Source organism: Botryllus schlosseri, chromosome 16 (genome assembly GCF_051294905.1).
Source record: "Botryllus schlosseri isolate E-star chromosome 16, Bs_hap1, whole genome shotgun sequence".
In the NCBI taxonomy this organism is placed as follows: domain Eukaryota; kingdom Metazoa; phylum Chordata; class Ascidiacea; order Stolidobranchia; family Styelidae; genus Botryllus; species Botryllus schlosseri.
In genome coordinates this window covers 10714763-10727286 of record NC_137251.1, presented here as the reverse complement: position 1 = coordinate 10727286, position 12524 = coordinate 10714763, and the positions used below count along the sequence as shown (strand labels likewise).

Below are 12524 nucleotides of genomic sequence, written 5' to 3'. Positions count from 1 at the left end.
CGAGTATTTGATCACGTGACATCTGTTATCCAATCAGAACGCAGCGCAATGTGGGCGTGGTTCCAATACGAGAGATGTTTTGGTTGTGTGAGAGATGGCATAGTTCCAGTCCAATAACGCTGATGATTACGTCATTATGATTGGCTTAGGGTTGCACATGATGATTGCGTAGTACGAGAGCGAGAAATGACGTTGTCTCAGTCGGCAATTAACATAATAACGTAATTATTACATTTACCGCCGCCGCCGCAGCCACGCCGCTATTAATAAATTGTCGCGACGCACCGCCCGCCCGCGCGCTAATTTGTCGCGTCATTGCCACCCAGTTGTAAACATTTTCATGATTATTAAAATTTCTTTAGTTTATAGATTATCTTGTGTTGTTCATGAATTAGTTTGAAGACGTTCACTGTTTCACTGTTTCACTGTTTCATTGTTTGAAGACGTTCACTGTAATTTATATGATTTCAATGTTTAATAAAAATAGTTTAAATAAATCTCACAAAGTAATAAGATAAAAATTATTTAATATTGCGAATATCTAATCATTGTGAAATTAGCAATTATCTCATGTTGTTAATGAAAATGATCAGCTTACGTTGTTGCACCAAAACAGGATTAAAATAATTTTTAGAGATTGCAGTTTTTAAATATTATTACTTTGTTTCTAACTTTGGAATAATATTTATTATATTTTTATTCATTGAAATCATTGTAGCTTATAACGGGTGAACACCTTTTTAATAATATTGTTGCTTTGTGAATATCTTATTGAGTTTAGTTAAATTATCGATTATCTATTTCGTGAGTTGAGACATCTATGCCTTGGTCAGAAATATGTGCATGCGTCTTGAAAAGCTAATTATTGGGAATAATTAATAAAAAAATTTAGTTTATTGAATATCTTGTGTTGTTGATGAATTTGTTTGAAGACGTTCACTGTTATAATCTACATGATTTCAATGATTAATAAAAATAATTGAAATAAATCTCACAAAGTAATAATATAAAAATTGGCTAATATTGTGAATATCTAATCATTGTGAAAATAGCAAGTATCGCATGTTGATGAAAAAAATCAGCCTACGTTGTTAAAGCACCAAAACATGATTTAAATATGTTTTAAATATTCCAGTTTTTAAAAATATTTTTACATTGGTTCTTACTTTGAAATAATAATTATTATATTTTTTTCATTATTCATTGAAATCATTGTCGGTGAACGGTGAATATCTTTTTAATAATATTGTTGCTTTGTAAATATCCTATTGATTTTAGTTAAATTATCGATAATCTTGTGTTGTTGATGAATTAGTTTGTACAAAAGACGTTCACTGTTATAATCTACATGATTTGAATTTTAATAAAACAATTTTCGGTTTATTCGCAATCATATGCTCATGTATGCGAAACTGGTATTGCTTTTACGTCGCAAATCAAAAAAGGGATTCTAATATCGAGAAAGTCTGCCAGGATCTCAAGGGAGCTCTATGCGTTGTTCTGAACGATTAGTAAATGTCGAGAAAGTATGCCAGGATCTCAAGGGAGCTCTACGCGTTGTTTTGTTGTGAATATGTTATCATTGTGAAATTAGCAATTATCTCGTGTTGTTGATGAAAATATTCAGCTTACGTTGTTATAAGCAGCAAAACATGATTTAAATATGCTTAAAATATTCCATTTTTCAAATAATATTACTTTGGTTCTAACTTTCGAATAATAATAAATATTATTAATAATATTTTTTCATTATTCATTGAAGTCATTGTAGCTTATAACGGTGAACATCTTTTGTACAACAAGCTCCAAGTTTAATTAGAATTAGAGCAACACAAAATTCAAACACCTTGCAACTCTCATGAAAGTGCATCGTATCATTACACAATATTAAACTTCATTCAATAATCAACATTTTATTGTGACTTCATAAATTCGTATTTTGAATTTTTTGTGATGAGATGAGATTGTTTGATATGCAAGTCGCGCATGAAGCAGATCTGTCCACCCTGTACTATAGTAATGTGTTAAATGTGTACTCAAATGTATATTGTGAATAAGACTAGTTACGGTCCAGCTACCGTGTTTGTTAACCCATTGTGAAATGTCTGACGCCATATCTTCACCGTCACACTTGTACTCAACGCGAACGCTATATTGTAGCTTAATTTCTTTACGTAGTACGTGCAAACATATGATGTGTCTCTCTCAATTTACTTTCAAAATTCATATGATACAACAGCATGGACTCAGAATGCCACTTGCAACATATGTATATGTATTTGTATGATAATATTAGAAACAGCTGGCCTCTATAGGGAATTAACTGAATACATTCTTTGCCGATGGATAGTGTCGCAGTACCTTACCGTATGCACTACAAAACGCTATCATTTTACGGTATTAATGAGACACAAACCGAAGTAAAATTATCAAAAAATTGACTAATATTATGAATATCTTATAATTTTGCGTTAAATTAGCCATTTTCTTGTGTTGTTATTGTTTCACCATCACTGATTATTCTAATAATATTGTTGCTTTGTGAATATCTTATCAATTTTTTGTTAAATTATCAATTATCTTGTGTTGTTGATGAAAATAATTCGCTTGTATAAAATACGTTCACTATTATAATCTCCACGATTTCAATGATTATTAAAAAATAAGCTAATGCAAGTTTCCAGAATGCTGATGCTGGCTATGCTATTGGAGCCTTTTCAAATAGAATACGCAGTACGATTATCGATGGTGGATGCAAAACAATCCTAATTCTCAACAAATTTTAATTGTCTCGGAATCATACCTATTGCGATATCAACTCTCCGCATTTTGTTGTATTTAGGGCTATTGCACAAGCTATCTCTAATATGCTGCAATATAGACAGGTTCGAACTTGTCTAGGGTATTCACTTCCCGTCAACTAGCTTTTCAAGACTCATTAATAAGCGCGCGTATTTAATTACCTAATCGTTGGATGAATATTCCTGACGGGCATAGATGTCCCCAGGGAACCGAGCTAACTTCGCTTCTATTCTTTTTACATTGTTTGCAAAGCACGGTATTTTGTAATTCCATTAGACTTCAATGGTTCTAGAATACTAAATTAATGAGAGTTGAATAAACCCTCAATTAATTTAGCATAAAGTATATGATATTTATATTACTTACGTCGTTGAACAACCCTGATATGATCATACAGCGAAAGTATAGCCCTAAATAGCGGCAATATCTCCCAAGCATAAAAATAACGTGGTCGAAATGTACGTTTTATTGCAAATTTATCTCTAACCAGAATGATCTGTAGCTTGTCACATTCGAATTACTGAGCGGAATTGACATAGAACTATTAAGCAAAGCTGAAACATCTTCACTTCAGTTATCATTCCCTTGAGACTACTAGTTATAGCAGAGGCGGGCAAATTGCGATTTGCGGTTGTAGCACACGATATTGCATTGCGTATCCACTCCTGGATATAAGATATCTGTGATGTCTTCGTGTGGAATTGACACAGTTAGGGTATTGCTCTCAGGAAAACATTTTACTGCTACATCGGGGTTGATACTTTCTATGGTTTTTAACATGGCGTAGAGCGAGTCATATTGTCCAATTTTCAGGCGGAATCGTCTAAAGCTTTGTTCGATACCCATAATTTGGAATCCGAAAGAAGCTTGCGAATCGATACGTTTTTCAAAATCTCTTGGAAAACTGATCTCCGTCAGCGCGACTTCATTTCTCTCTACATTTCTTGCCGTCTGCATTTCATTGACATATTCTGCGGTTGTATTGCCAGGAAACATGTCCATAGAAGCATTGGAAAATAACGTAACATAACTCATAGTTTAGGTATTTTTGGAGCTGGTAACATATAACCCACACACGACGATAATAACGATACCCAAAGCTCCTTGTTTTCTTGAACGATTGTTAAATTGTAGAGTGAAAATATCACTATGATCAATATAACCACGACTTGAGCGATGAATTGATAAAAGTTACGGTTTGACGATATCTTTTTGATCGATCCAGGAATTGAATTCTGGTCCATATCCTAGCCATTTCACTAAATACTGACGGTGTTTGCCGCGTTGACGTCTCTTTATAATCTTTATGCTCAAATTATATCAAATATTGCATGGAATATGGCAAATGAACACGCCAAGTATTATCAAGTGAAGGAAAACGAACGCCTAATTCCCTCTAGATACATATTTATTCGGAAAATATCCCATTACAGGGTGAGTACAGTTGATTTCTCAAGGTCTTCCTATCTTCCCCACTCAAGCGCGATAAGACTAGTTTGACTTCGCGGCATTCAGGATTATATCTCACGAAGCTCTGAATGGAATTCACGTATTCCACGTCGACTATCGTTCTGTTGCTATCACTGAGGTCGATTGCCTTTAGCTGTTCATTGAATAATAGGCGATTTAGATCAATTTAAAAAATACAGAAACGAACTGCATCGCTACATCGGGATCTACTATTAAGCAGAAAGATCTTACTGTAGCGCATCGCTTTCCCGTCTCTTCGCTCAGATTCCTGATTTGCACGGAAAGCATCTTGCAATTACTCAGATTAAATTCTTCCACACGGGAATTGCACAGGACTTTAGTTAGTGTTTCGTAGCAGGATGAAATACCAGGATTCCTACTTAAATCCAGCGAGTGCAGCTAAAACATGGTGTAATGTTCAAATATTTTACGAGACTACAAACGACTCGACACCTGTAATAGATTAGTCATAATATTATTTATCAACAGTTGAGCAATTTTTGCGATTTCTGCTCCTAATAGCAAAACTGATGCAACACCGAAGACAATAATGAAGCTCGAAAGGTTATTGAAGAAACCATCCAAATTAGATTTAAAATGAATGAACGATTGAAAAAACCTCTTGCTTAGAAGCAGTGATAGTATTTTTTTTCAGATGTGATCAGAAACACTTTATTGATGATAAAAGTTCTATCGATCGATGAGATGTCATGCTTGAATATGACTAAAACTCACATAAGCATGACACTGTGATTGATTATTTCAGTTACAAAACATGACGGTTCTAGTTCAAATGATCACCTCATGAATTCCGAGACCTTTATTTAATGAGATTAGTGAGTCTTCGTCCAATTCGCAAGCTGAAAGTCGAACGTTTTTCGTGTTATGCTTTCTTACAAAGCATCCAACTTCTTTCAAACCTGTCGGTTCCATATCCGTATTATAACTTAGATCAAGGTTTTCGACCTACAATTACAGTAATTTATTTCAAAATGACACACAAAACTATAGAAACGAGTGAGTACCTCGATAGAAGCAAAACTTTCAAAAGCGCGCATTTCCTCTGGTGTAATGTCACACCCCTTCATGATAAGAGTAACCGCTTTGTCTTTACAAAGTAAGGCAGGCAGCGCGGTCATACACTCTTCATCCAGCTGATTGTAGCTGATGTCAAGATATTGGAGCTGAACAAATATAGGAAACTGTCAATTTACGATCAGCATTGATCAGATATAAAACATTTCAAACTGATAACAGGAAAAAATGTTGATTAGCTACTCACGTCATAATATACACGAAATGTGCTAAGAGGAAACTAGAATTTCCTCTATCCATCCATCTCTGTACAATCGCTCATACAGAATGTGATCATTAACGACTATACCCAGCAATAATCGCACATACCTTACTGTTTTTGAGCTGTAGAGCAACGAAATCTTTTGACTGCAAGTGCGAGTTCACAAGTGACAAATAGGTTAGATCGTTCGAAATAATAGTCGCGAGTTGCGTAAAGTTAATGTTTTCCCTGTAGCTGAGATTGAGGTTTCGTAATTTCACCTATGGGAATGAGGTATTAGGAAATCTCACTTCGAGAGGTTCTATACCAGATTAGCGCCTAGCTTTTCCCATCATCAATACCTGATGCCGCCTGATAAGTTGATCCAAAATGATTAGAAAATCTTCGGATCCATCACTTTCTTCCAGATTGAGCTCCGTCGAACCACACTCCTTCATCAACTCGCATATTACTGGGAGGAGGTTTTCAATGTCGTCGTGTGCTGTAACGCTGAGTTTTCTTATTTCGACCTGAACGAGCGCAAAACTTAACGCATAAAACGCTAAATGAGCTATGAATAGTTTAACACTGATCAACTTTGGCTATAGCCTATCTAATAAGGCTATTGCGACTGATTCCTATACAAGTAGCAATTGAGCATTGTTCGCTACGTTACCTTCAATTCTCGCCTTAACACATTAGTAATAGGGAACAACGCGATTACGATAAAAGTTTTTTTAAAGTCGTATCTGAATATTATACAGATAACATACTTATATTGAACGTGAATTTATAATGATCAGTGACTACGAGTGAATGTGTGAAGGCGTTTACCACAAATTCAAATCCACGAATTTTATCCAGTAGAATCTTTACGAGGTTTTCATTGAGATCGCATTGACGAAATTCTAACTCATACACGCGACATTGCTGAATAAGACCATTCGCGATATTATGTATATCCAATTCAGTCGTAGTTTGGTGATAGAGCCCATAAGGAATATTCACGTCATCATGATCCGTAAGTACTAATTGATGGTACATCCTCTTTTCAGCTTAAGGATGTAAACTATAAAATGTTGTATGCCGCCCTGATGAGTTTAATTATAATATACTTATAATGTTACAGTGATTTTTCAATAACGAAACTCTTTTACAGCATGAGCAGAATAATTTCATAATAAACAGAAAATACCTGCTGTCGATGATTTGTACTAATTTGCGGCGTGTTCAATTAACTCATGCGGCACTACAATATAGTCATGTTGCAGTGTTTTTTAATAACGAAACTCTTTTACAGCATAAACCAAATAATTTCATAATGAACACAAGCTAATTGAATGAATTTACTCAAATGTAGTATGCCGCACTGATAAGATTAATTATAATATACTTATCGTGCTATAATGATTTTTCAATAACGAAACTCTTTTACAGCACAAGCAAAGTAATTTCATAATAAGCATAAGATACCCAGTGTCGTTAATTTGTACTTATTTGTGGGCGATATTATTTATATCCAATTAAGTCGTAGTTTGATGGTTGAGCCCATAAGAAATTGTCTCTTCATCATGATTGGTAAGTACTAATTGATGGTACATCCTCTTTTCAGCTTGAAGATGTGAACTATAAAATGTTGTATGCCGCCCTGATGAGTTTAATTATAATATACTTATCATGTTACAGTGATTTTTCAATAACGAAACTCTTTTACAGCATGAGCAGAATAATTTCATAATAAACAGAAAATACCTGCTGTCGATGATTTGTACTAATTTGCGGCGCGTTCAATTAACTCATGCGGCTCAAAAATATAGTAAGCAGGGCAATGGGTATTCGTTGAGTTGAATAAACATTAGAAAAGTAGATTTCCGCGCCCTTAGGTTGTAGGGTGGGGAGGAATTAGGTTTAGAAGGGCGCGGAAATCTATTTTTCTAATGTTTATTCAACTCAACGAATACCCATCGCCCTGCTTACTATATTTTTGAGCCGCATGAGTTAATTGAACGCGCCGCAAATTAGTACAAATCATCGACAGCAGGTATTTTCTGTTTATTATGAAATTATTCTGCTCATGCTGTAAAAGAGTTTCGTTATTGAAAAATCACTGTAACATGATAAGTATATTATAATTAAACTCATCAGGGCGGCATACAACATTTTATAGTTCACATCTTCAAGCTGAAAAGAGGATGTACCATCAATTAGTACTTACCAATCATGATGAAGAGACAATTTCTTATGGGCTCAACCATCAAACTACGACTTAATTGGATATAAATAATATCGCCCACAAATAAGTACAAATTAACGACACTGGGTATCTTATGCTTATTATGAAATTACTTTGCTTGTGCTGTAAAAGAGTTTCGTTATTGAAAAATCATTATAGCACGATAAGTATATTATAATTAATCTTATCAGTGCGGCATACTACATTTGAGTAAATTCATTCAATTAGCTTGTGTTCATTATGAAATTATTTGGTTTATGCTGTAAAAGAGTTTCGTTATTAAAAAACACTGCAACATGACTATATTGTAGAGCCGCATGAGTTAATTGAACACGCCGCAAATTAGTACAAATCATCGACAGCAGGTATTTTCTGTTTATTATGAAATTATTCTGCTCATGCTGTAAAAGAGTTTCGTTATTGAAAAATCACTGTAACATTATAAGTATATTATAATTAAACTCATCAGGGCGGCATACAACATTTTATAGTTTACATCCTTAAGCTGAAAAGAGGATGTACCATCAATTAGTACTTACGGATCATGATGACGTGAATATTCCTTATGGGCTCTATCACCAAACTACGACTGAATTGGATATACATAATATCGCGAATGGTCTTATTCAGCAATGTCGCGTGTATGAGTTAGAATTTCGTCAATGCGATCTCAATGAAAACCTCGTAAAGATTCTACTGGATAAAATTCGTGGATTTGAATTTGTGGTAAACGCCTTCACACATTCACTCGTAGTCACTGATCATTATAAATTCACGTTCAATATAAGTATGTTATCTGTATAATATTCAGATACGACTTTAAAAAAACTTTTATCGTAATCGCGTTGTTCCCTATTACTAATGTGTTAAGGCGAGAATTGAAGGTAACGTAGCGAACAATGCTCAATTGCTACTTGTATAGGAATCAGTCGCAATAGCCTTATTAGATAGGCTATAGCCAAAGTTGATCAGTGTTAAACTATTCATAGCTCATTTAGCGTTTTATGCGTTAAGTTTTGCGCTCGTTCAGGTCGAAATAAGAAAACTCAGCGTTACAGCACACGACGACATTGAAAACCTCCTCCCAGTAATATGCGAGTTGATGAAGGAGTGTGGTTCGACGGAGCTCAATCTGGAAGAAAGTGATGGATCCGAAGATTTTCTAATCATTTTGGATCAACTTATCAGGCGGCATCAGGTATTGATGATGGGAAAAGCTAGGCGCTAATCTGGTATAGAACCTCTCGAAGTGAGATTTCCTAATACCTCATTCCCATAGGTGAAATTACGAAACCTCAATCTCAGCTACAGGGAAAACATTAACTTTACGCAACTCGCGACTATTATTTCGAACGATCTAACCTATTTGTCACTTGTGAACTCGCACTTGCAGTCAAAAGATTTCGTTGCTCTACAGCTCAAAAACAGTAAGGTATGTGCGATTATTGCTGGGTATAGTCGTTAATGATCACATTCTGTATGAGCGATTGTACAGAGATGGATGGATAGAGGAAATTCTAGTTTCCTCTTAGCACATTTCGTGTATATTATGACGTGAGTAGCTAATCAACATTTTTTCCTGTTATCAGTTTGAAATGTTTTATATCTGATCAATGCTGATCGTAAATTGACAGTTTCCTATATTTGTTCAGCTCCAATATCTTGACATCAGCTACAATCAGCTGGATGAAGAGTGTATGACCGCGCTGCCTGCCTTACTTTGTAAAGACAAAGCGGTTACTCTTATCATGAAGGGGTGTGACATTACACCAGAGGAAATGCGCGCTTTTGAAAGTTTTGCTTCTATCGAGGTACTCACTCGTTTCTATAGTTTTGTGTGTCATTTTGAAATAAATTACTGTAATTGTAGGTCGAAAACCTTGATCTAAGTTATAATACGGATATGGAACCGACAGGTTTGAAAGAAGTTGGATGCTTTGTAAGAAAGCATAACACGAAAAACGTTCGACTTTCAGCTTGCGAATTGGACGAAGACTCACTAATCTCATTAAATAAAGGTCTCGGAATTCATGAGGTGATCATTTGAACTAGAACCGTTATGTTTTGTAACTGAAATAATCAATCACAGTGTCATGCTTATGTGAGTTTTAGTCATATTCAAGCATGACATCTCATCGATCGATAGAACTTTTATCATCAATAAAGTGTTTCTGATCACATCTGAAAAAAAAATACTATCACTGCTTCTAAGCAAGAGGTTTTTTCAATCGTTCATTCATTTTAAATCTAATTTGGATGGTTTCTTCAATAACCTTTCGAGCTTCATTATTGTCTTCGGTGTTGCATCAGTTTTGCTATTAGGAGCAGAAATCGCAAAAATTGCTCAACTGTTGATAAATAATATTATGACTAATCTATTACAGGTGTCGAGTCGTTTGTAGTCTCGTAAAATATTTGAACATTACACCATGTTTTAGCTGCACTCGCTGGATTTAAGTAGGAATCCTGGTATTTCATCCTGCTACGAAACACTAACTAAAGTCCTGTGCAATTCCCGTGTGGAAGAATTTAATCTGAGTAATTGCAAGATGCTTTCCGTGCAAATCAGGAATCTGAGCGAAGAGACGGGAAAGCGATGCGCTACAGTAAGATCTTTCTGCTTAATAGTAGATCCCGATGTAGCGATGCAGTTCGTTTCTGTATTTTTTAAATTGATCTAAATCGCCTATTATTCAATGAACAGCTAAAGGCAATCGACCTCAGTGATAGCAACAGAACGATAGTCGACGTGGAATACGTGAATTCCATTCAGAGCTTCGTGAGATATAATCCTGAATGCCGCGAAGTCAAACTAGTCTTATCGCGCTTGAGTGGGGAAGATAGGAAGACCTTGAGAAATCAACTGTACTCACCCTGTAATGGGATATTTTCCGAATAAATATGTATCTAGAGGGAATTAGGCGTTCGTTTTCCTTCACTTGATAATACTTGGCGTGTTCATTTGCCATATTCCATGCAATATTTGATATAATTTGAGCATAAAGATTATAAAGAGACGTCAACGCGGCAAACACCGTCAGTATTTAGTGAAATGGCTAGGATATGGACCAGAATTCAATTCCTGGATCGATCAAAAAGATATCGTCAAACCGTAACTTTTATCAATTCATCGCTCAAGTCGTGGTTATATTGATCATAGTGATATTTTCACTCTACAATTTAACAATCGTTCAAGAAAACAAGGAGCTTTGGGTATCGTTATTATCGTCGTGTGTGGGTTATATGTTACCAGCTCCAAAAATACCTAAACTATGAGTTATGTTACGTTATTTTCCAATGCTTCTATGGACATGTTTCCTGGCAATACAACCGCAGAATATGTCAATGAAATGCAGACGGCAAGAAATGTAGAGAGAAATGAAGTCGCGCTGACGGAGATCAGTTTTCCAAGAGATTTTGAAAAACGTATCGATTCGCAAGCTTCTTTCGGATTCCAAATTATGGGTATCGAACAAAGCTTTAGACGATTCCGCCTGAAAATTGGACAATATGACTCGCTCTACGCCATGTTAAAAACCATAGAAAGTATCAACCCCGATGTAGCAGTAAAATGTTTTCCTGAGAGCAATACCCTAACTGTGTCAATTCCACACGAAGACATCACAGATATCTTATATCCAGGAGTGGATACGCAATGCAATATCGTGTGCTACAACCGCAAATCGCAATTTGCCCGCCTCTGCTATAACTAGTAGTCTCAAGGGAATGATAACTGAAGTGAAGATGTTTCAGCTTTGCTTAATAGTTCTATGTCAATTCCGCTCAGTAATTCGAATGTGACAAGCTACAGATCATTCTGGTTAGAGATAAATTTGCAATAAAACGTACATTTCGACCACGTTATTTTTATGCTTGGGAGATATTGCCGCTATTTAGGGCTATACTTTCGCTGTATGATCATATCAGGGTTGTTCAACGACGTAAGTAATATAAATATCATATACTTTATGCTAAATTAATTGAGGGTTTATTCAACTCTCATTAATTTAGTATTCTAGAACCATTGAAGTCTAATGGAATTACAAAATACCGTGCTTTGCAAACAATGTAAAAAGAATAGAAGCGAAGTTAGCTCGGTTCCCTGGGGACATCTATGCCCGTCAGGAATATTCATCCAACGATTAGGTAATTAAATACGCGCGCTTATTAATGAGTCTTGAAAAGCTAGTTGACGGGAAGTGAATACCCTAGACAAGTTCGAACCTGTCTATATTGCAGCATATTAGAGATAGCTTGTGCAATAGCCCTAAATACAACAAAATGCGGAGAGTTGATATCGCAATAGGTATGATTCCGAGACAATTAAAATTTGTTGAGAATTAGGATTGTTTTGCATCCACCATCGATAATCGTACTGCGTATTCTATTTGAAAAGGCTCCAATAGCATAGCCAGCATCAGCATTCTGGAAACTTGCATTAGCTTATTTTTTAATAATCATTGAAATCGTGGAGATTATAATAGTGAACGTATTTTATACAAGCGAATTATTTTCATCAACAACACAAGATAATTGATAATTTAACAAAAAATTGATAAGATATTCACAAAGCAACAATATTATTAGAATAATCAGTGATGGTGAAACAATAACAACACAAGAAAATGGCTAATTTAACGCAAAATTATAAGATATTCATAATATTAGTCAATTTTTTGATAATTTTACTTCGGTTTGTGTCTCATTAATACCGTAAAATGATAGCGTTTTGTAGTGCATACG

The 12524-nt window shown here is 35.2% G+C and overlaps 2 protein-coding genes across 8 annotated transcripts; one reads left to right on the top strand and one right to left on the bottom strand.

Annotated features, from left to right (window-relative positions):
* Nucleotides 1-2661: 2661 nt before the first annotated feature.
* LOC145459090 (uncharacterized) lies at nt 2662-6783 on the bottom strand. Of its 4 annotated transcripts, XM_080337687.1 has the most exons (6): nt 5677-6783; nt 5298-5456; nt 5193-5238; nt 5074-5132; nt 4504-4671; nt 2662-4405 (listed from the first exon to the last, which is right to left on the bottom strand). In XM_080337687.1, exons 2-6 carry the CDS (start codon nt 5409-5411, stop codon nt 4211-4213), a joined length of 582 nt encoding a protein of 193 aa, XP_080193813.1. In that variant the 5' UTR covers nt 5412-5456; nt 5677-6783; the 3' UTR covers nt 2662-4210. The 4 variants fall into 4 exon arrangements, with proteins under 4 accessions (XP_080193813.1, XP_080193811.1, XP_080193812.1 ...); XM_080337685.1 differs by having other exon boundaries at nt 5074-5238; XM_080337686.1 differs by having other exon boundaries at nt 5074-5238; nt 5555-5693.
* A 1295-nt stretch (nt 6784-8078) lies between these two features.
* LOC145459117 (uncharacterized) lies at nt 8079-12229 on the top strand. 4 transcript variants are annotated; one of them, XM_080337734.1, is made up of 6 exons: nt 8079-9213; nt 9434-9592; nt 9652-9697; nt 9758-9816; nt 10220-10387; nt 10486-12229. In XM_080337734.1, the coding sequence occupies exons 2-6, from the start codon at nt 9479-9481 to the stop codon at nt 10678-10680; spliced, it is 582 nt and encodes a 193-aa protein (XP_080193860.1). In that variant the 5' UTR covers nt 8079-9213; nt 9434-9478; the 3' UTR covers nt 10681-12229. The 4 variants fall into 4 exon arrangements, with proteins under 4 accessions (XP_080193860.1, XP_080193857.1, XP_080193861.1 ...); XM_080337731.1 differs by having other exon boundaries at nt 8086-9213; nt 9652-9816; XM_080337733.1 differs by having other exon boundaries at nt 9197-9335; nt 9652-9816.
* Nucleotides 12230-12524: the final 295 nt, after the last annotated feature.